This window comes from Takifugu flavidus, chromosome 13 (genome assembly GCF_003711565.1).
Source record: "Takifugu flavidus isolate HTHZ2018 chromosome 13, ASM371156v2, whole genome shotgun sequence".
Classification (NCBI taxonomy): domain Eukaryota; kingdom Metazoa; phylum Chordata; class Actinopteri; order Tetraodontiformes; family Tetraodontidae; genus Takifugu; species Takifugu flavidus.
In genome coordinates, this window is record NC_079532.1 from 6,218,338 (window position 1) to 6,243,414 (window position 25,077).

Here is a 25,077-nt window from a genome sequence, read left to right on the forward strand (position 1 = left end):
ATTCAACTTTGTAACCAATTTATTTATTATTAAGTATTGCGCACATGATGCGACTTCTAACTGGATTCCATAAAATGTTCGTAGCTATTGAGGACCATTACAAAGTGTGCACGTATTAAAAATAACTCATGTGAACTGAGCTGACTTGTATTTTGTAGCCACATATCCACCCAGAGTAACAGGAAACAACACGTGCTAGTGTTGAAACCCAGAATCCAGCACCCATACGCACACACATGCAAACTAATATGCAGACAAGCATGCACATTCCTTTTTCTCAGGGCCTGATGACCCTTACACATGTGTGTGCGAGTTTTTTCATGGCAGTGTTAACTACACGCCATCTCCCATCAACAGGGGTGAAGTCGAGGCACACAGGATGGGATGAGTGTGAAAGCGTGGGAGACAGAGGAGAGAAGCTGGACATGTTCCCACAGGCCTGGCTCACTGCACCGGGTTCATAACAAAGACCCCTGCACCGGGGCATGGCACCCCATTGGGTGGATCAGACACATGCACAATCACACACGGAGACACACACACGCAGCATATGTAAATATATACATAAATTAAGTTGTGAACGTTTCCAGATTTATGAAGCACGTGAACTTTCCGAATCCTTGAAATGAACTTGAACTTTCAAAACACTGAGGGCGGGTCGCCCAGGGCAAACGCAGATGTCCATGCTGCAATGCCTCCATCATCGTGAAAAACAAACGTCGGCGGTGCGTGACAAGTTGAACTTACATAGAATATGGAGCCAAAAGCCAGATGCTTTATTGCACAGACATCTAAAATAAACAATGTCCCAGCAGCTACTCTGGTCTTTAACTCTTTTGTAATAGATAAATGATCAGGTGCTCCACCAAAATATGACAAATAAATCAGTTGCCTCCCCACTTCACTGACTTTTCTCTGCCTTTTGCAGTAAATAATCAAAATGGATGTAGGAATAATAGAACTTAACAGTATAGACCAACAAACATGTCAGTATACCATCTAAGACTTCTGTCTCTAAATCTCTGAACTATAAACGCACCAAAAGATTACACCCTCATCCCATATTACAATAACCTGATATGCTTTGAGCTCTGGTTGGCACACGTAGTATACTTAGCCTCCTGTGTTCCCGAGTCCATATGGCACATCTTTCTATGCACATTACAGGTCTGTCTCGGAGGCAAACAAAGATGGCTATAGTGAATGACCTGTTTGAATGGCTGCCCTTATCTGCAGCGTGCAGGCGGTGGGACGGCAGCAGCACATGCGCTGATGACAGCCTCTCTCACTGGGCCGAGCATACAATACCTCTCACTGTACACCTGTCTGCTCTGAAATAATCCACAAAAACATGTTCCTTAAGCGTGTAAGGTATTAGGAACTGTAGGTGATTTAGTATGGGATTTTTGTGTGCTTATGTTCACATTCTATACTGAAACATAAGTAACTTTGCAACATATACCTGCATGTACCCTGCAGTAAAATACCATGCCAGAGCATGATTTAGTGACAGTGATCTAGGAGGTGCTGGGGGAGAACATGAGCCACCTGCCCATGGTGATGTCTGAGCCACGGCTTTTATTGAGCCACTGTTTGCCCCGAACAGCCCTGGGTCAGACCTGTTTGCTCTCAGGGATGAGAGAGCATTAAAAAGATGGAGGGACGGAGTGAGATAGAGATGAAAAGAGGCTCCTCATTTGTATAAGGTCTCTGGCAGCATTCACGCCTGCAGGCTTTGACAAATGGAGGCAATAAAGGGGCGAGGCCTGGCAGGAGCTCAATTAACCGCTAGTGGGGCAGGAGAAGAGGGGGACATGGACCAGAACCCTAATCACTGTAGAGAAGAACAAGTGAACTGCAGGGAGGAGGAAGTTTGGCAATTTGTTCAGTTGCCTGTCTGTCTGTCTGTCTGTCTGTCAAGGCAGACCTGGACAGTCTGTCCTCCCATTTTTCCATCTTTTTTAGGGTGTAATGTCCTGGCATTTACACTCAAGGGGCAACTTGTACTCTACTAAAACTGTCCAGGCAGTAAATACCTTTAAGATATTAAAAAAGCTACAAGACATTAAGCACTACAGCTTTGGGCTTTTAAGCTAAACGATGAAATCTGATGCAGCACAAAAGCGGCGAATAATCCCAGTTGAATCCAGGAAAAAAACCTCTTGACAAAATGTCTGTCCCTTCGGCGTCTTTCATTCAACTCCAGCTATACTTTAGCCAAGCCTTCATCAATATGAAGCTTATGCTAGTGCAAACACAACGTAACGAATGCAGAGCCAAAAAGCCAACAGTGCTTATTTAGGAGACAAGTTCACAGTCGCTGTAGTGCTGCTATCCATTCCCTGTGACAGTCATTTGTGTACCTTACACTCTCAGCACCAGCTAGCTACCTCCATTCAAATTCAAATTGATACCCAGTTGGAGGAACAATGGTTGGGGATTCACTGAGAGCAATTAGTAGTGGACTCCTCTAGTGTCTGGCCCAAAGACTTTTAGCCCTGTGGTTCCATCATGCAGAGGCATTGACCCCTTTCAGATGTTCAAAAAGGAGGAAGAGAAAGAGGCTATAGAGGGGAAAAAAGAGGGCTGCCTAGCGACGCTGAAATGAGAGGAGGGGAGTGGATTGGCAGAGTTAGGATGGTGTTGTTGGTTTTCCTCTCTCGACTTTACACTAAGGGACAAGAGCTTGAGTGTGATGGAGGGGTACATGGCTGTTGTGTCAACACGGAATGCAATGAAGACAGTCTTATTGCCAAACCAAGACATATCAAGCCACAATTAGTGTGCAGAAGGACAAACAAATTAAATATATATTTTGCAAAAACACACTTGAGAGAATGTACCAGCAAGAGCTAAAGCTTATTTTACAATATCTTCTCAGATTTAAGTCAATGGGTTAAAAATATTACCTGTAAAACCATTCAAATCTGTGATTTTTTTACTTTAATTCTGTCAAAAAATGATGACGAGTCCATGCCACGCACCAGAACAAAGAACGTATTATGTGGCAAACTGTTTTTGATGCTCGCACTCCCCCGCAGATCTCCACATCCTGTTTTAAAAGGTGCAAAAAGGTGCTACAAGCGTTTCATCACTACTGACATACTGTACGGACTGATGTAGACACATAAACACATCACACCGCACATCACTTATCACAATAATTACCAGGAAGTGCTGGTGATCATGCAGTCTGTCGACACAAATCATTTAAATACAAACCAGAAAATGGAAGTTCAAATTAGCCAGACGTCTCTGGAGAGGAGCAATTACAAGGTTTTCATGTCTACAAGGTTTTCATGTAGTAATTGAAGGAACCCTAAAAATTGATTTCAGCTCATAAAGAATAGGTCAAATCTTACATGGTTATAAACGCTTTAAAAATGAGTGATTCACTGAAATGAAATACTTCAGTGTGATGGTGACAGGAGGGTGTCCATAAGCTCCTGCAGGGCAATAGAATGACATGATATGTGTGTTTTCCACATTCTATGACTGACAGCAGATCAGGTCCGCCCTGCCTTCAGACGGATGTGGGATGTTTGTACAGAATGAGCAGTGGTGATGACCGAAGACCTTGACGTGGGTGTTAAATCTTTTCTGAAACCAACGAAAGTGTGTGAGTGTGCTAGTGCGCCCGTGTGTGCGTCTGTGTGCAGGGTGTTGTAGGGCGGGTCTCTCGCCTACGCTACATAGAATGATTCATCGGCCAGTGCAGATGACAGCTGAAAGGGTGAAACTGATGAAGATCATAACATGTCATGAACATCAGGGTGGTGGCACACATACACATGAAAACCCGACTCAAAAAATGAATATCTGTAGTGAAACGCGACCATAGCATGGTATTCTGGGGTAGTTTTTGTGTTCTTTTAAGGAACAAAGACTTTACTGCCCATATATAGATTTTTATCATCAATAGATTCTGCAAATATGATGTCATTTCAACCACCGCTTGGTGGTAACTCATCTCAAACCTCGCGCGCCTCTCGTATATGTCAGCTTCACTTCCTGATGGAGCCGTTCATGTTTACTTTAGCTCTCTGCCCATCATAAGTCCTCAAACGCAGCATGATGGGCCGGCATATTGCAGACTTTTGCTCATCGTTTTGCCAGCGTCTCATCTGTGAAGTGCACATTCATTTAGTTATGTACCGCTGAGTCTATGTCAATGTTGTTTTCCTTGCTCCTCTTGAGTGATGAGCCTAATAGTAGCACCCGGGGGGTGGTGCGTTTCTGTCTCCGCTGCTTAAAACCAGCCCTCTCCGCATCTCTACACCGAGGTCAAACGCAGGTCGTGATGATAAAGGCTGAACTCCTGACACCCATCCCAAAGAATGAGACGGCTTATTGTGTAGCAACAGATAGCAGTCACAATGAGGCCTGGTCTGAGTCTTGTTGTTGCCCGTTGCGGAGCTTTTCTTGGCCGCGACAGCAGCAGCTTGTACGGGTTCTCCATTATGGAAGGCTAGTGACCCTGTGGTCACCCATGGTTGCCCCCCCCCCCCAATCAGATTATACCCAAAATTTCATATCAATGCAAATGTGCCTCGGTAGGAGTTCGTACTGGGTCGCTTGTGGAGATGACAGGCTTTCTGATGGGACGATCTGTTGAGAAAGGTAGGCTGAGTCAGCCTTTGCTGAACTCATCAACACAATGTGGAGCTACTCCGAGTCTCGCTCTCTTCTTTATTTTTCCAAAACAGTGCAAAGCCCACTTGAGATTTGAAAGAATCAGGCTTTGGCAGTGACTTCAAGAAAAACTGGATGCCACCCAACAACAATATTTTTGCAAAAAAAAAAAAGAGGACACATGACAAACTGTGTTTATTGCATTACTAGTTAATTATCTGTGCTGTTACTCCCATGCATGCAAAGGCTAGATATGCGTCTCAGGTTACAGAAATTGTTATTCTTTGAGATAGATCCTCCAAAACGTCTTCACCAAACACCAAAAACAATGACAGTTACAACCTGCTATTTTGATGAATTTGAAAAGCAATGGTTTTACAAGCTGTGCTTGAAAGAAGCCATTTTAGATTTTGGAGGTCTCACAACACTCATATCACAAGACGCATTTTGAGTGCATTTCTTCTGTAATTAAAACAAACTCCCAGGAGAAACCGATCAAGAAAATCAAAAATGTTATATTCTATGTAAAACTTGCCGATATAAAACATCTATTTTAAATAAAGATTTATTTACATGCCACAGGTGTACAATATATACATTTTTCAATAATGTATGCCATACTGCATAATGTCACATTTAATATTTATCACAATATGGTGCTGTGGTGTCTGATACATGCTGGTCTGTGCATGGCTGCATGGCAAACGATGCTAAGCTAGTTAGCCTATTACGTTTATGGTTAAGCTTTTACATCTGGTTTATATAAACTTGTAAAATAAGAGAAACATCACAATTTCCAATACAGTGCATAAGCCCAAGGTTTCCAGTACAATACATAATGGGATTCAAATAAGTCTGATTAAAAAGGAACTGAATTGTGAATGTTTCGGCATATTTCACAGCTTAGTTCGAGCAACCTTGGTCACAGAAGCTCAAATAGAGCTGAAGAAGCAGCAGGTGTGAACGCCTCCGGCGGTGTTAGACGAGCTCATATATACAAACACACAGCGCTTGGACAGTATTTCAACTTCTTGGCTCGCTCATAATCACCACCCCTCCGTCTTACTCACACCCTGCACTTCATCAAAAGGCCCCGGGGTTTTTCCCTCACCAAACCAGGTGGCCGTAAGGAAAGAAAAAAACATTTGTGTCAAATAGGAGCACACCCCCAACACCCCCACCCCTCCCCTCAATGCACACAACTCATCACTTTTGCCAGAGAGGAGGCCTGCCCGACCCAGCTGTGGCTCTCGCCTTTACCGTCTAATAACCATGACCTTCACGCTCTGCCTGTCAGACCTTTGTTATTGCCTGCAACACGGAGAGAGAGACTGAGGCACAGAGAGAGAGAGAGAGAGAGAGAGAGAGAGAGAGAGAGAGAGAGAGATAAAAGTAATAAAAGATCAGGGATGCGTTCAAGTCACATGAATAACAGAGGTTTTCTCATACCAACACTGCCGCTGATGCCTTCAAGGACCTGAGATCAAATGACAGATGCCCGTACCTTCAAGGATTCTGCAGATGTTGCAAGTTAAGTTTGTTGATATTTTCTGGCTCCAAAGGTCGGCACATTTGCCGAGGGAGATGTGTACTTGTGTGTGTGCACGCTGACCAAGGAACAGTCAGCTCACATCCTAAGTCAACACGTGCTGTTCTTTCACTCACAGACTAAAAATAATATCTAGGTTACAATGCCCTGCCAAGCCCCAAACACAACAAAGTCTCAGGAAGCCGTCTTTTCAGAACGTTGCCATGGCGACTGACCACATGTGCAAGTCAGATAGGGGTGAGTGGTCAAACTTGTACTCAGACTGTGTTGTCTCCGTGACTATAGTGGGCTTAAAATACCTTTTTTTTAACACAGCACAGATGTGTTGAAGATCGTGGCTTTGCACTAACAAGGTCACCCCAGGAGCAAATGATGAGTTCAAACAACAAAATGAATTTGTTTTTGCCAGTTGCGAAGAGCAGCTTCCGCTATTCACACTGTGGCTTTGCCTCGAGCACTTCCTGAGCCCTGCTACCGTGTTGCTCAAAGATGAAGAAAATGTAAATGATAGATTACATCAATGGCAATATTACAGAGAATAACAACAGAAACAAAGTCCATATTTGTGCAAAGGACTCAAAATGCAAAGCCTGAAGTGACTTCCAAAACACATAGTCAGCTGCTGTGACATCAATCTTTAAAACACAGGAAATGATTTATTTTTTTTGTAATCCTTGTGAAAGGACAGAAAGAGGAGACAATGTTGCAAATACAGTCATTCTAGTGGATGCTCTATAAAAATTATGCAGGATATTGGGGTCAGCGTACCTATTATTATTATTTTTATCATTTTATATTATCTCACTCCTCACTGTTTTCTGACATTTATCCGTTTTATCGAGCACATCATGATTCGAACCCTACTACTTACACTAGCTTAGCTCCACAAATCACATAAAACTTTACTGTTCTGAAAACTGTTCTCTTTCCAGGTGGGGGGCTGAGCCAAGGTTGAGCTTGATTGAGGCTTTAAACGGGTTAGAACACATGGTTCCTTAAATGTTTTCACACAGCTGCAGAGAAACAGATTCCGTTCGGCCATGGTGAAACTGAAAAGGTCTTAATGTTGCATTAATATTGTGGCATAGCAGAGAAAACAACACCTACAAATTATTATTTTCTTTAGCTGCCACTCTATGGCAAATAAATGGGAAAATAAGTAAAATTCTCAGCAGCATGAAGGATTTATATGCTGCTCTGCTGGTATTCTCTGACAAAAACACACCATTAAACGCACACATGATGCCTACACCATCATCAGGAACAGATCAATTCATGTCCAACAAGGCTTGCTATTAAAGCTAAGTGTTGCCACTTACTTGGCAACAGTCATCGAGGTGCGTAAATCAGCCAGTCAGACCAGCAAGCTAGTCAGTCAAGGTCGGAAGGCAGCATCTTCCAAGCCAACGATGCAGCTGTGCTACTGACAGATCAGTGCAGGCAGGGCAGCGTGCAGCCGGCCTCTCCAGACCCTGGCACATCAAAGCTACTGGCCCCACAGCTAGCCCCCCGTAGCTCCCCAGCCGGCCACTTCAAAAGCATTTTGGGTGCATCGCAAATTCCCATCAAAGGCCCTGGACACAGCACTCACCCACGCAAGCAAGGCAGCCAAGGAGATATGATTAAAAGCACATTATTGGGAGAAGGCGGGAGGACAGAGGAGAGATTTAGCATGAACAGAGGAAGGAAAAAGAAGACAGGATGCCAGACGGGATCGTTCTTTACCTTTCTCACGCAGTCCTTCTCCCTCTAATTCTCCATGTCTTCATCATCTCACATTCTTTTTAATATAAAATGGTGATAACCCTCAACATGGAGCCTTTTCTTCTCGCCTTCTCCCCCCTCCCTTCTGTAGCCCCTCTTACCCTTAAAGGTCACGTCTCCAGGTCATTTAATATAAGCTACTGCCTACGCAGCCAATTCACACCTGAAATTGTCAGTCAGTAGCAGTGAGTGGTCATGAATGGTGGCATTGTTGTCCCAGTGGGGGGTTCAGACAGCAGCAAACTAGTCACTGGGCCACAATGGGAGCCTTAAGGTCTGGAATAATTTGACTAAACGCATAGGATTTGCGAGTGCGGATTATCGCCATGCAGCCACGCAACTAACCAATCAACCCCCCACCAGTCCGACCACTTATAGAGGCATTGTTTTTGGACAAGATCACAGCCGACATTTTACTTACAGTGGTGGCAGAAATTAAATGCCAACATGGCCTAAGCTTCTATGTCTCCATGCGCCACTGATTACTGATCACTGATTACCTCTGGTTTATTTCTAGAGGAGCGTTTTCCCTGAGGAAGATATCCCACACGTGACACTGCCAGTATTCTTCTCTTTAGCCATCTTAGACATGCATCTCAATTTCCATTCATTTCATGCATTGCCCCACATCCCAATGGAACCTGCACATTTTGTTGTTGTTGTTGTTTCTCAAGGCCAGTGCTGTTGGGCCTTTTTTTGCCACTCATGATAGCTCTGCTCCCATTATCCGTCCCCATTAGAGTAGATGTCCAAAATGTCAGAAGAATATTTTATGGACTGTTGAGAAATCACTCTCCAGCACAAGTCACCCAGTGTTCTGCCATGCAAGAGAGGGAGGGAGAGGAGAAGATAAGGGGTTTATATTCTTAAAGGGTGGGGTGGAAGGAACAGAGGGGGGCAGCCTGCCTTCAGAAGAGCTTAGGGCCCAGTGTGGCGAATTAAATAGAATACCCAGACAGAATTAGTTCCAAAGCAGACTGGGTTCCATTCTATGAAACTAAACAATTAGACGGATTAAACGCAATAACTCAGCCTGCACTGCCGCAGCTGCATTATGGTTACCTCGGCACCCAGGGGGTCGCAGTGTGTCTGTCTGTGCCACAGGAGGATTTAAGCTCATATGTGAAAAGTGACAACTTGGGGAGAGAATTTAATAAACTTTGAGACAGTTGTGCTCCAGTAATGCAGCTTACAGATTTACCAATGTGAATTTGGGTCTTCAAAATGCAAGACTCAGGCACCGTGGGATATTCCACTTATTGTACCATTCAGATGTATGTCAGCATAAAAGTCAATTCTATTTAAAAGAAAAATAAGCCATTATATTATAGAAAAAAACCTCAAATCACACTCTGGTCTAAACGTCCCACACGGTGCAGCTGAAGTTGCTTCCCTCTGACTGGCAGTTTGACTGATTAATTTAGTGACTTGCTGGTTTGCTGACTGACTGGATTTTGGACTGACTAACTGCAGCGCCTGCACCCCCATCATCCACCTGTGTGTAAAAGACCCTTTGTCAAAGAGGCCTAATTTGATCTGACGCACCCTACACATGTGGAACAGCTCAGCAGCTCCACACACGTCTCTTCATTACACCACGGGCCAGTGTGTGTGTGTGTGTGTGTGTGTGTGTGTGTGTGTGTGTGTGTGTGTGTGTGTGTGTGTGTGTGCGGAGAGAAGACCAGACACAGGGAGCAAATTAGACAAAGATCTCTATAAAAAGATCGAAAGGAAAACGCAACAGCTGCGGTACACCTCACTCAAACCTTTGCATCACTGTTGTGGCAGATCTGATATCAGCTATTATCTTGCATTTCCGTCCAAAAAATTGATATAGCAACATCGCCAGACAATGAGATGAGAGTTTACTATCATCAAATAAGACTACAAGGAACATTTGGGGGATCGCAGGTGAAACTGACCAGTCGGACAACAGAAATTAAAAGATCTGGCAGGTGAAACTGAAGTTTCGGAAAATTACTCAGATGAAGGAGGGTCAAAAAATACTGTAATAAAACTCAACAAAACATTTATTTATTTTCCCCAGACCTTTCTATAAATTCATAGACCAATGCGGGTTGTATAAAGGGCAGCGGCCTAAGAACAAACGAGTCACTCTCTTTTCTATACAATACAAACGACGCCTAAACACCAACAAAGCCGTGAGCTGTTTGCACTCATTGTGCCCAGTTGGAGCCCGACTGCCCTCCTTCCAATTTTAGGAGAAAGAGAGCAGAGCCAGCAAAAAACACCGCAGCAAGGACAAGGCTTGTAGTGTAACACGACCAGTCCAGGCAGATCTGCCTGAAACCTGATCGAGAGACAGCCCGGGCTCGGTCGGACTGGGAGGAATCAGTTAGGTTCCGGGAGCGTCATCGGCACGGGGCAGGAAAAACGTCCAATGAAAAGAAGAAAGGGATGGATAGTAGTCATGGAATGGAAGCTAGAGTTTTTATAAGATAGCTCATTATGATCTCGAACCTGTTGCTTGGATGGAAAAAAGTGAACTGTGCCTCCTTCCTCTTGTTTCACCTCTCCTCTCTCCCTCTCGCCCCCCCTCTCTACCTCCCACAGGTCAGCCCAGCTCTGGCCCTCTCCTGTGTATTTAAAGTAATTGCTCATGGCAGTCAAGGTGTCTGCATAAGGGCCTGTCATAAGCAATCCAATGGCATGAGTAGGGGCCTTGTGCATGAACCTAATCCAGTCAGTGACGCTAAATGGATAGATGGAGGGGTTAAGAAGTTGTTCAAAAGGAACACGGAAAAAGAGCTTTTGCTGTAATCCCCTGAAAGCAACACTGAAATGAAGTCATTCCTCAAACCATGAACATGTCCGTGGCCATCATGTGTGTTTTTACACTGGCTTGTCTTCCATCTAGCATCCACTGATCAGACTGTTGCACATATTTCCTTCTGCATTGGACAACAGCTTGAAATATTTGAATATATTTGCCGAAAGACACGGAAAAAAAAAAAACAGTCCCCCGGAGACAGAAAGCCAAACAGGACAGGAACTGAGGGGCCGACACCAAATGTCAACCCTCTCTGGGGCATGGCGACTCTGGTCAGACACAGCAATAAGACATGGAGCCCTGGGCCCCTCCAGCTAGACTTGAGAGGAGATGACTTAGGGTCCTAAGTGTTTGGGAAACAGGCCCATCAATGTCAAAGCCTTTTATTGCTTTGGCTTCCTATTGCTTTTCCCGGCTTGGGGGTTACTATGAATCTACTCTTAACAAAGGCAATGGGATGGGTTCATCTTTCATCAGTCATAACCTTGGCAATTAAGTAACCGCACATGAGGAATGGCACAAGATTAAATTGAAAAAGGTCATAGGCTTGTTTTGCGTAGGTTGTGCGCAAAGAAGTGTTGTAATTCATGCACCCCAAAGGTGTCACTTAAATAATTTCCCTTTCTGTTCTAGTTTGAATACAACGTTCATTCCTCAATGTCCACCCTGACATGTAAATATATAAATCACTAAAGAGATCACAAGAGAGAAGGTCTTTCACACGACATGCACCTCAAGGTTAGAGGTGACATAATCAGCAAAAAAGGCTTTGTGTTATGGAAACACTGGCATACTTAGAACATTCCTTGGTGGAAATAACTGAAGGAAAAGGCAGATGATGAAGATGTGATCTCTGGACAAACTGACTGCTGGATTCTGGATCAAATACATGTGAACCTACAGGGATTTCACTATTCACAGAGCATTGAAAGTGAATCAACACTTTCCAGATTACTTGGAGAGCGCAGACCACCACCAAGCAGCTCTTCCCTGCATAGTGTGTAGACATAGGCAGTAATAATGTTACATAGCGTAGTAGGTTGCAATGTGTTCTAAGCTATTTATGATCAAAGCCCCGTGGCTTGGAAGATCAAAGGTCAAAATCCCTCTGGAATTCAGAACATCGCCAAAATTGAGTCATTTGCTCGTTGGTTCATTATCAACATTTCCTGAAGTTCAGTGAAGCCTGTTCGTGAGAAGCATCAGTCTCTGCTTCATGTGTAACTCTGCCACAAACGGACTGAAGGAAGGTCTCATAAATCTATACCTACCAAAGTAGGCTAATGACCGTGTCTGCTGTCGCATCCAAAAACCAGAGCAAAATGTGGAGGAACAGAGAAAAACAAGATTTGTCTCAATTCTATACTTGACCCACTTTATTCCAGTGGCTTAATTGCTTAGTGTTCCTCAATGAAAAGAAAAGGGATACAAATTTAATTTCATCTCAGACATAAACCATTATTACTAATATTCCTAATATTATTTTTTTTACTGCTAATAGTAGTATAAATATTGAGCACATATATAGAAAGATATAGATACACAAGCACATGCTCTCACACACACACACACACACACACACACACACGCACACACACACACACGCACACACGCGCGCGCGCACTGATAAAGGGGCGGGTTGCTCCTTTGCTTTAGTTGTGCAGCCCAGAATCAGCTGGCACATCTGACAGTGAGCTGTGTCTGCTCCAAGACTGTTCCACCACCCTGCCATTGAATTTGTCTTTAAATTTAATCTCTCCAACATCTCTCTCCAGGCCTTGAATGTTACTTGTTATGAACATATCTGGCAAATATTTTCTATGGAAAAACAGATTGATCAGACTGTCTCTAGCACATTAAGGTCTCAAACCGAGAGTTCAAGGCCAAAAGTCTGACTCTGCCAAGCCCAAGAATAAAACGGCTACATGTGTGAGGGAACAAATCCTGTTAAGTTGGGTTACATTTGTAAAGGGAGCCTTTTTTTGTTTTTTTTTGAATGTGTCAACATTTTTCTCATAACTGTCATTTGATATTTTTATTTCTGGTCTTTAAAAAAAAAGGAAATTGTTTCAAATAAACAAAATCAACAACCGAGTCAAAAAATATTGTTTCACCTTCAGATGGAGACTGGCTGTTGATCCAGATATCTGACAGAAGGCTGAGATTCTGTTTGTGTGTGCGTGTGTGCGTGTGTCTGTGTGTGTGCGTGTGTGCGTGTGTGTTTGTGTGTGCAGGGGTGAAGCCTTTTGTCACACACAAACCTACAAACCTGCAGAAAGAATCTGTCCCCCTGTGTACTACAATATCCTGTTTGGATTCAAGCTACTCTCGCCAGTCCCATACACACACACACACACACACACACACACACTTACATTGCTCATACATCACACTCAAACTGCTTTTGTTTTTGTTGCTTTCTGCACACACTTCTGCACAGCTGCTCTGGGTCACATGACTCTTAGCTTGAGTTCTGACATGAGCTGCGGACACATATGATGGAAAATAAAATGTATACAATAACAAAATGAGAAGACTGAAATCTCGGCATGCAATCAGGCAGAGTAAGAGGGCCTGAGTCTAACATTCTGTGCACAATGGAGCTTTGCTTCCTGTAAACAGGTGATAAAAAATTATAAAAAAAGAAGAAAAACAAGGGGGGTGGGAGGTGGGGCGGTGGCCTAGGGGCAGATACCTCACTTCACTTCCCAACACAATCAACAGCCAACTACCAGAAGTTGTAGTGCAAATAGATATGACAGAGATAAACAAAAGAAGGAATGAAAAGTGAGGCCTAAAAGAAGAAAGAGTGAAGACTAGAGAGGCACAAGATAGACACACAAATAGGCAAATACTGGACATTTCTGATTGCTGCTTTGGATGGTGTCAACTGATAAGAGTGTCTCGTGTTCCTGTTTTGATGCAGCCACGCTGCACCTATTGTGCACAGTCTGCCATAGAAAACTGTCAGTCTGATCACTGAAATAAAAAGGATTCTTGTTTTTTTTTAATGCATATGATAATCACACTACAGTTAAAATGAAGGGAGGAGACCTTCCACCGGGCGAGCAGCAGCGATGATGGCATCAGACGTCAATTCATAAAACCACCAACAAAAAAAAAATCAGCTACTTTCTGCTGACTCTGTACAGCCAAAGTTCCAGAGCTGACACTTATTAGATCTATAATTATACTATATAAGTGCGTGTGTGGATGCGTTAGCGTCTGTCAACCATAGCGGTTCATAGTGGAGCGATGGTGATGCAGCGCACCCTGCTGGCCAAAGTAGGAATATACTGCTCCCCTCCCCCACTCACTGCAGCATCGATGACTCTTTTTAAAAATAAATAGAAAAATAAATGCGGCTTTTATTTCAGCCTTTAACTGCCGCATAACCATCAGAGCACTAAAGACAAGCTTAAACAAAAGCACACGGCAGTTTTATATTGTATAGAACTGTGCTAATTTAAATGGATCAAAATCACACCAGGTGTGTTTTACAAACCAAACCGAAGGCTCGTGTGGAAATAATTCAGATTTCTGTGGCTTTGGGCTTTAAATAAATTGTTACATTTTAAATTATTCATCATAGGTTGAGGTTAAGCGTTTTGTTTTTCCGCCCTTTTTGGCAGTTGTTTTTTTTTTTAAATCATTGGCTAAAACAAAACTAAATTTTTAAAGCTGAGATGGCAATCAGAGCTCTAGTTTCTGTTAAGAAGGATATAAATTATATTAAATCATAATTTATTAACACATTTCAACAAAGCCTGCTTTGATGTGTAACACAGAACACACACAGACACACACACACACACACACCACACACACACAAAGAAATCTTTCAAATCTTTTTTGCAATTTAAAAAAAAGATAAAATTTTGGTTAAACATTAAAATACAAACTATAACAGTGTATGTTGTGTGTATAAAATATCATCTCCTTTGAATTGTGAATGTGATGTATTCAAAAGCAGATTTCCAAAAAAAAAAAATTTAAAAAAAAAATCAAAAGAATCCCTCATGTTTAACTGTCCAGTGGGATGTTTCACAGTGTGTTCCATCTCCACCCTGTGACTCATTTGGTAACATGGACTAAACGTACCATCCTGTCCTGCTCTGACAAAGACCAGCATTTGGAATTTGGACAGTGTTTTTTTATGAGCCAACTGCGGAACATGAATATCACCTCACCCTGAATTATCTCTGATTAGATCACACTGCCCCGTTTAATGTCCTTTTAATGTCCTCCTCTCCTTTCACTGCACGTTCTGGGCTTTCCAAACACTTTAATATTTATCCAACAAACAGGGACTCCCAACATTCACAAAAATGGTTTCTTCACTCTGGATTTGAATTTTGGCCTGCCACAGAAAGCCCGTTTCACTTCCCTCCCTGTCTCAGAATAACTTTAGGCAGACCCTTGCAATTGCAGTAGCACTTAGAAAAGGACACACACAAGAAGGAAAAAAATGGCTGACCTTTCAACACTATAAGAAATTTATTCAGATGGTTATTGGTCCCCGCCAGGGTCCCAGGGGGTCTTTATTAGGAACTAACAGGCAACTATGGCTCTTATTAGCAGCAGAGGAAGAAATGCACTGTGTGTGTGTGTGTGTGTGTGTGTGTGTGTGTGTGTGTGTGTGTGTGTGTGTATGAGGCTAACCTGTTCCACTCCTGTGATTTAAAGTATTTCTGTGGGTGCACTGCTTTAAATCATCTGGCTCCAGAACCATTTGAGAGGTCCTGACTGATAACCCGCACCCCTGATTCTTTTTTGTATTTGCACACAGGAAGAGTCCGTCTGCCGCTTCCCTTCAATCTTCTGCATCTCTTATCTTTTCCTCTGTGCTGCCAGGTTGTCAGCTGCTCAGAGGTGCAGCCACAGTAACAGTGTGGTGGGGTTTCTCTGTGAGCAGACTGTTCCAAATTCCAGCACACTCACTGTGGTGAAGCTGCAAATGTGTGGCTGTGAGTGGTGCCTATAAAACACTAAAGCTCCGTGGTGTGTTGTTGTGATAAAGACACCACTGTGGTTTTTCACCGCGGCCACGGCGATAAAGAACGCACGCTACAACACAAACTCCGTTGTTAATTAATTAATTTGCGCGTGGAGAGGCATGAGAGCAAAAGGTCACACATCAGCTGAGATCAACAACACACAAACTTTATGAAAAGAGACTAGAACAGTTTTATTTTATGGGATCGTTTCCCCAAACCGCTGTTCACCCCAGTGAGTATCTGCTGATGCCTGTGCCTGCAAAATAGGGTTAACAGGCCCAAAATCAGTCTCTCAAACTGTCACAAGAAAAAAAAGCATGCTTTTAGGTTCATGTCACTAGAAAAGATTGTGCTGCCTCATCGGCAGTGGCGCCTGAATGCACCGCCCCGCTTGTGTCCAACTTTTTTTTTAAAAAAAGAAGAATAAAAGATGAGGGGAAAACACTGGATGTCATCTGCAACATATGTTACAATGATTAAAAGGTGATTGGAACTTGCATGGGAAAGAATTTATTTCTGACTCTGGTGTGATCTTTCAGAGGTCTGTAATCCACAGTTTGCCAAATACAGTAAATCCATATTAATAGACCTGAAAGTATTCTATAAAGATTATTGATGTGTATCCTTGCGGTCCTGACCAAAGAGTTGCAAATTAAACCTCAAGTTGCTGTTTTATGCATAATCCCAACTAGAAACCAACTGCTAATTTTGCTGTTATTATGGTATTATTATCATAATTGTCCATTATTCATCATTATTCACCAGAAGGTTTTACTTCCTCACTGCAACACCTGTCTGAATTCTTCTAAAATAAACCAATTTTAAATGTCCAAACGTGCATAATTCAGCTGAATAAAATCCCATAATGTCAATGCTATATAAATATCACACCTCTTTCTCTATCTAAAGGCGGGAATTTTAGAACATATTTTCTTCCAAAGAAAATACTTCCCGTCCCTCCTAATTCGTAAAGAGCTCGCTGGCTGTACCCTTAATGCAACGGCAGGTGAGCCATTAGAGCCGATCCCACCGCTGCTGACCGTGACCTGGCCTTAAAAACACAGAGGTGTTCATTCAGCAGGCACGAGGGGCATTTACTCGCAGCGGAAGCACGTGTACGCACCGGGCCACATGAATGCATACACAATATTATCCTGGGCCAGAAGGTTGTAGCTCCCCTTAATTCAAGCTCACCCCTCCTCTAAAGCAGGTAAACGCCCTGGCCAGAGGCAGGTTCCCTGCCTCTGCGTGTAAGAGCGGAGAAACCACAGGGCCCCGCAGACGAGCTCCACCAACAGGCTTCCCATTCATCTCCGAGGCCAGAACACTGGGCTCTCTGACGGAGCACCGGCACCTGGCTGCAGATGGAAGCAACATCAGAGGCTGGGTGGCAGTACCACTGGTCGCCACACCTGAATAAACCTCGCCGCCACCTCCAGCGGCCCACATCAAATGGCTTGTTTGAAAATCTGAGAGCAGGAGAACTGAGAGGTTCAAGTGAAAGAGACTATAGGACATTCTGTACAAACAGGCCACTCAGGTGCTGCTGCAGACCACTGTTTTCATTAGCAGACGGGAGGACGAAACCGAGCCGAGGAGGAGGAGGAGGAGGAGGAGGAAGAGCGGCAGGAGGAGCTGATGGCAAGAAGCGTTGAAAAAAAGATGAAATGAGAGCATATTTATACAGGTGTCCCTAATATTGGAGGGAGGGAGACACGCCTCGAAGAGACAGGGAAGCGTCGATAGCAGGATTGGAAATGCTCCAAGGGAAGGACGGGGCTGGGCTTCAGTTTCACTGCAGTCAGCCGCTGCCAGCACCAGGGCAGCATGACAGGGCTTTGAAATGTGCAGATATTTGGGCTTGAATTGCCTACAGGGGATCCAACTAGCAATTCTCCAGAAAACTTTGCCTCGTTTTTGCAGAAACTGCAGCAACATCCTGCATATTCCTCAGATTAAAAAACAATGACTTACTTAAGGATGGACAAACAATTTTAAAGTTATATGCTTTTATTTTTTCTCTGCTTAGTCTGAGGGGAAATAAATACCCTAAAGCCATCCAAGTCAAACATTGTGCTCTAATAACTTAATGTGTGCCCTAATTATGCTGCCTCATTAAAGTAATTAATTACCGTGTTATAAATGATGCATTCCATTGAGACTAACTTAACTAAAATTATTTCAGATAGCCAAACTGAGTGCTGCATGAGAGAACAAAATTATAAAGGCAACAAGCAAACACTTCTCATTATTAGTGTCCCATGAGAATGTTACTGTAATTGTTAACAGCACTCAGACCTAATCAGAACAAAAATCTTCCCAGCAGAACTGCTCGCTAAGCCGTGCTGTGAACGCGGCCATTTCCTGAGTTCATTTAGCTTTTTTCCCCTCCCTCTCTTCTCTCGGTGCGTTTGTGATGATGAAAATAAGACGCCACAGACCAAACAGCACAGACAGGGTCAGCACAGACTTATTTGTTTACTTGGCGTGAGTTGACTTAGCGTCGCAAGAAATGAATTTTATTGCTCACCATTGATTTGTTTTTGATGTTTGACATAAACTGGATGATAATAAACAAATAAATAAACAATTCCATATTAGAGTTTAGAGCTAAATCACTGTAATTTACAGCCACCGTGCACAGACCAGTCTGCAATGCGGATTCAGCAATTAGAGATCGTGTTGGCAAGAATATTGTTTTTTTCCTTTTATTTGTCTGGATTGTTTATTTATAGAAGTTTTTTTTCCAACTTTAAAAGCCATAAACCAGACTATTTACTATGGTCCCTCATAGTAAAAGTCTATAACAACCAAGCAAACCTTGCACAGGCAGCACGACAGCCTTCATTAATGCGGGATAGTGAGTCTCCAGCCTGGCTGAACTCGGTCTTTCAATAAGTACTTAGTAGAAAATATCTTTAATTGCTTTGGGTGTGACCCGCGTGTCATAAAAAGGGTTGCTCATTCCTATTTCTGGCACCGTGGAGAGAATTTAGTCCAGTGGCTAATAATCTCACTCTCTCACACACACACATACAAAAATGGAATGGTGGGGCTACATTGGCAGATTTTAAAGATAAGAAGTACATTTTCTGTCATTCTTGAGCTTTCCAATTACTGTAAAGATATGCAAATGTGATTTCTGGCTACAACATGCACACACACATAAAAGGCTTTTATTTGAATATGAAATCAGCCAATGGCAGCGCTGGATGCTGGCCTTTGAAATGCTGATCGCAGTTCTCTGTAATGGAATGCAGAAACCAGCAGGATGTGGCTCAGTATTAAGCATCATAACTCAAAGTTCAACACTAACAGTATTGTTCATCATGAACATTTGTTTGAAATGATTGACTGTGTTGTCAACATTGGCTTTTAGTCCTTGATGCAAAGCGACCTATAAAAGGCACCAGATGCATTGTTGCGCTCCAAATACCCTGAACGGAAATAAAATGAGACTGACCAGAGAGTTGCCGACAATGACAACAGAGTTCGACCCTCGCTGTGCCGCGCTGGCAGCTTAACTGCAGCATTTCTGCAAAAGTGAGAACAATTCATCTAATATATCACGATGAGTGAGGTAGAGTTGAGGTCAGCGGCTACGATCCCCCGTCTGTAATAAGATTAACTACTGAATCCATACAAGTACTGAGGCCGTGAATCACCACGTGGCTGTTTTACTACACCTTATGTATTTTCAGCCTCTACATGCTTCAAAGATTGGCAGGGTATCATGAAAGTGGGGAACAATTTGTTCCCTCTTTTTCTTTTGCTAATGTTTAATAAAGCTGCAGTCTGGCAGAGCGAGACGCCACAAATGTTACAGAATCCGCTTGTTTGTGTGCATTTTGTATTTTTGTGTGTGCCTCAAGTGAGGAAGGAAAAATACTGAGATTTAGAAGATAACTCACATTCAATTCTCTGCTGAATCTTGCATAAAGCCTCAAACTGCTCCTGGGCTGAGCCCATGTCAGCTTACAAAACAAAGCGATCGCAGTGTTATTCTTCTTTTTTTTCTTTTTAATTTAAAAACGTAATGAAAAAACTTGCTTGGCTTCAGTTTTTGGGGTTTTTTTCTGCTGTGTACTCTTCATTACACCACATGAATGAATCATTTTTGGATGGGAAAAACTGGGGCAATCGACTGTCTTCCCTCCAAAGCATTTATCAAAGTGGCAATATTGAAGACATTCAAAAGAAAGCAGTGACAGCGTCTCCACCCCGCCGGTGTCATCGGCATCAAAGTACGACATGCATACAGTGGCCACAGAGACAAAAAGTCAATTTGTTCAGAGCCGTGCACAAAAGCGCTGCAGAGAGAGGCCCCTGCTTGAGGAGGACAGACTGTGATGCATATGTCTGCGCTGGCCATCCCTCCTGTGGCGCTGCAGCGGGCTTTTCATTGTTTATCTCCTTCCAGCTTGGAAGAGGGAAACTAATTAAAATCTTGCCTGCAGGTGGCCCATGTCGTCCATTATAGGTCTGAAAGGAGATGAGAAGAAGTGCAGATAGCCTGACCACACCCGGCGGGATGAAAGGCCAAGCGCCTCAGGTCAAAAGACAGGAGACATTAGCAGTCTGGAGCTGGCTGGGAACCAGCCAGGCCAGAGCATTCAGATTCTCAATAGAGGGGGGGATCTTAACATGGAATTAAGATTTCATAATTATAAATGTAATTAGAGAGGCATAGTGAGATTTTTTTGTTTGTTTGTTGTTTTAGGAAGAATTAGCTTTTGTACGTGTTGTAGGCGATCTTATTTGACCCCGGGTGACCTTTGTGACTGTCTCCCACATGCAGACAGCAGCCTTATTTTTACAGAAGTGGAGCAGCAGCTCAACGACAAGTTCCCGGTTTTCCCGATTTTTTTTTTTTTTTTAAAGAGATAGAACACAATCGCTGCAATCAGCTAAACAATTTCTTCCTCTGTTTGGGGTCCGAGAAGTGTATTTGGAAACATTTACTCCATCTCCAAGAGGGTAAATGTCACTGTGTTTTGGGTGGACTTTAGGATCAGCAGCTCCACTGGGGGGGTTTGTTATGATTTCATTCATCAGCAAATCTCGGAGATTTACAGTACATCCTCAAAGTGCACGGCTGTGCACACAAACTTTATCAAAACGGGTCGTAACAAAACCCAAACCTCGTTTAAACCGAGCCAAGTAAACAAATAGCGGAGGGCTAATGTTTACAGTCAGAGAGGAAGAATGATGTGGACAACGGTGGAACAAGTGCATGACCTTTTTGTTTTTGTTTTTTCCCCCATTTGAGGTCCATAAAATCAGCGTAAATGGATTCTACACAAGCAAACAAACAACAATTTAAAAAAAAGATTTATCTTCTGTCAGAGTAAAAGTGTGCTTGCTTGTGCATGTGGGTGTGTGTGTTTTGGGTTCAGAGGAGCAAAAGACATGATTGCGTGCGGACGCTGGCCTGCACCACTTCCTCTTCAGAAGCCCAGACGCGACACAGCTAACTGCCATAAAAAATAAAACACACACGCACGCTAATTTTGAAAGTTTCCACAAAGCCGAGGGACAGAAATGTGTTCCACCTTCAGCAAAAAAAAAAAAAAGACTGATAGACAAAGCAAAAAGGCAAAGCCATAAAGCTGACAAAGGAAAATTAAAATGACTATAATGAAAACAGCACATGCATGCTAGTAGCCTCTAGCAGTGTTTGGTGGATATAGTGGATAGATAAGGATTCCAAATGACAGCGCTGTCCTTGCTGGCGTGACAAGAGGGACAAAACAAGCCAGCTGTTGTGGAAATGCTCCCAGTATGGCCCATATCTCGGGCTGGTTATGAAAAGTGAGTTCTGGGCACTAAAATCTCTCCTGCTGCTGCTGCTGCACACTAGTGTTGCACACTCAGTGGTTGTATGCTCACACACACGTGTGGATTAACCACGTAGATAAGAATAAAGCAATGACTACATGTCGACACTGTTACGAAATTAAGGACTAAAAAGCTGGGCTATAAGCAGCAGCATGAGATATTTTTAGGGCACACTCCCTGGATACTGTAAAAGGATAGCGCCCTCTCCTGTTGAGACAAATTGACATATTTTTTAACCTTTTCTAAAGGATAGTAGAGCCAATTCAATAGCATTTATACGACTGACAGAAGTAAGTGTTGCATCCCGAGGACACACAGAACACATAAAGACAGTTCTAAACTCCATTATTACAAAGACATGTATGACTTGATGCTAGAAAGGCCAGTAAAACTCCATAATGTCTGAGAAGAAATGTTTTCGGCATGACTTTATCGCAAGCACCAGTGGAGAAACAAAAAGGATTCAACTGAATAATGAAAAACAGTCAAGACAGTTAAATATGAGACACTGAGGTCACATTTTCCAGGAGTGGCACACATATCAATTATTTGTATGCAGGGAGTGGCCAGCTGCGGTTTTTGTGGTAGGTTGCAACTTTCTGGACACGAGGAATCGTTTGGGTGGATGGACAGATTAAGACAAAAAAGAAGAAAAGTCAGTTGCTCTAACAAAATCAACGAGGGAGGGAAAGGAAGTGTGCAGAAGAAAATAATGGCCAGTGTTTATTACTGCATCTGGATGATATTGACTGTATCTTTTCCAGTAGAAATCCCTGCTGAAGGTGCTACTCTGATCACCTAAAGTGAAATCAAGCATTCGAACTCCCTCAGCTCCGCTGGGAAAAGCACACGGGCCTCCCACTACCAGGATTAAAGCTAACAATGGTGCTGATGTGCCGTCTGTGTGAGGCCTTTTGCCACTGGTGCTACTGGTGAAAATGGCCGAGTTCCTGTCAGCTGCTGAACATGAAACAAAAACCAAATGACATCAGATTCACATATTCCTCACATTAAGGAGACTTGTATAAATGAGCACTTTGAGACATGGAAATGCATTCAGACAGCAGCAAGCAGCTGTGCATGTGCAGCCCTGCGGGGGCATGTGGTGACGGGCCACTTCAACATGCCCTACAAGCCATTCAGAGAGATTTCTTTGACATTTCCTTCAAGACTAAAGGGATTATCTCCTTTATAACTCGCTGTACCCGATAAGGCCTCGGCCCTTGAGAGCCCATTTAACCCTCTGGAGAGTTCAACAAAATGTATGTTACAGAGCAGCGAGGGGAGGGGGTGGCCTTTGGTGCAACAAAAGGCCTTTAGGTACGTCGCTGAGAGACAGATCAGTGTTGTACCGAAAAATGGAAGTCAGCGCGCGGCGAGGGATCAGTGGAAGAGGAACAACAGCACAGGGGCTATATTTTAGGACTTACTGATGCCTGTCGGTCACCACAGGCAGTGGAATGTCCTCAGTCATGTAGTCCAGCTCATCGGTGAAGCTGTTGGTGCGGGAAATGTCGATAGACGTGCTGTTATCATGAGTCTTCCTGACTGCAAAGAGTAGAAATAACAGGTAATAGTTCTGGGACACCATGACCCCATGGTATAAATACTATAAATAGAACAAACGCACATTTTTAATTAAGTTCACAAAAGTATTAATCAAAAGGGGTTTTCATAATTTATCATTAAGATGAAGTTTGATGTTTGAATAACAAAATAAAAAAGCAATACAGTAGAAGCAGGGAACTGCAGATGTGTTTAAAAACAGAGTATTATAGGCAAATATATGATTATTGGCACAAAGAAAGAGAAAGATACCTGGAGAGCCAGGACAGCTCAGAGTGAAAGATGACCAAGAATGAAGAGGGGGGCCTAATGACATGCAAAGAAAATTTTAAAAGGACAGCAATAGCAATGGCATTCGCAAAGGATGTAACACATTGTCTCCAATGTTGATGCGCCAGCTCTGGAAATGTGTTCCACAGCTAAAGAATCTTTCAACAAATGACATGTGAAAACGGAGAGGGCTGTGCGTCGGTGCAATAATGCAGCCAGCTCACTGGATCAGCTAAAACAACAGCAAAGAACAACATTTGTATCTGGGATTGGACCTGCAGGCAGCCTGTCAGAGATTTGTCTGAGTTTGAGTCCCTCCCTCAACCCGCCAGGCTTCTGGTGCAATAAAAAAATATGAATGCCTAGAAAAAAAGAATAGTAGCCAACTCAATCAAGATGTGAGAGGGTTTCGCAGGACCGGGCTTTGTTTAGGTCCTGCGGATCGTTCAAACTGCTGTCCTGTTGGAAGACTATGAGGAAAGAGTTTGAAAGAGAGTGTACGTGCAAAAAAAACAACACACAAAGTAGGAGAGGTGGTGCCCGTGGGAGATTCTCATAAGCAGGGAGGCGGACAGAGCCAGACAGATAAGTGGAGCAATAAGCCAGACACTGAGTAAATCAAACAATGAACAGTTTATTTCTGACCACTGGAGCTCCACAATGGCCGCTTATCAACGCTGCAGAATCCCCGCCCTCTCTTTAGTGTCCCAGACTGGGTCCGCACCGTCCCCAGGGCCCCAGTTAGTTCCTCGCCAGGCCAGGCCTGCTCCTCGCTCCTGGCACTGGCACTGGTAGGACATCCACTGATGAAAACATTCCAGGTCAACTCAGGACCAGTGTGTGAATCTCCCTGCTTGGCTCTGGTTTGGTCCGGCTGGGGACAAAGGCCCAGGCAGCCAGCAGGGGTAATTAAAAAAAAGGGAAAAAAACTGTCTGTGCCACAATAAAATGGCAGACAAGTTAATAATTAACAGAAAGGAGGTTTTAGGAGAAGCAAAAGAAGAACCTAATGAATAGAAAGAGCTGCTGGTTTAATAACGCTGTGAGCATTGTTGCGTGGATCCACATTTGCATTTTCATCCCCCTCCAGGTGGAGTTTGGAGTCTTGAGGCTACTGTCTGGAAACATGAGCAGCCTGGCATGTTATTACATCATGACGGCGTTAGAAGGACTCACCAGGCTGTCTGATCATTCTGATGAGGCCTGCAAACAAAGATGAAGCGCTTGTTGGAGAACAAATCTATTTATTTCACACTCTTGCCACATGTTACCTGATTGTATTAATAATTTGTGCTTATGGGAAAGATGTTTCCATCTTCACTGACAAATACAAACGTTTTTATGACTGAGGGAAAAAGCATGGAAGTAAATAAATGAGAGTAATTGATGTTATTAACACATTTTGCTGCTTGAAACTGATATTTTTTAATTAAAGACAAAGGGGAGAGTAAAGAAAATTATGGTCTGGATTTACTGGACTATTTGAATCTGGAACACAGATGATTAGCACGTGCACTTTCTAAAGGAAACTACTGACTGTTATAACATTGATCGTCTCCTTTTCAACAGTTCACACGTTTGCCAACATGAGAATGGATAAAAGGTTTGATTTAGACACATTTTTACTGCGACATGTGTCCAAGATGCACCCAATTAAGCGGGAAGTTTTT

At 43.2% G+C, this 25,077-nt stretch overlaps 1 protein-coding gene and 1 long non-coding RNA gene across 3 annotated transcripts in view; both read right to left on the minus strand.

The window, feature by feature from the left end:
• Positions 1-25,077, minus strand: part of kcnq1.2 (potassium voltage-gated channel, KQT-like subfamily, member 1.2) — a 104,178-nt gene that overhangs the window by 59,548 nt on the left and 19,553 nt on the right. The window contains exons 12-14 of one of the 2 annotated variants that reach the window (XM_057052845.1): positions 24,584-24,610; positions 23,390-23,443; positions 23,002-23,119 (exon numbers count right to left, since the gene is read on the minus strand). In XM_057052845.1, the coding sequence (XP_056908825.1) occupies positions 23,002-23,119; positions 23,390-23,443; positions 24,584-24,610 (199 nt within the window). The remainder of the gene's footprint in view (positions 1-23,001; positions 23,120-23,389; positions 23,444-24,583; positions 24,611-25,077) is intronic. The other variant, XM_057052846.1, reaches the window with a different exon arrangement.
• On the minus strand, positions 4,811-6,442 carry LOC130536727 (uncharacterized). The gene is made up of 2 exons (XR_008953454.1): positions 6,082-6,442; positions 4,811-5,963 (listed from the first exon to the last, which is right to left on the minus strand). It is a non-coding gene; the product is annotated as an uncharacterized LOC130536727 (long non-coding RNA).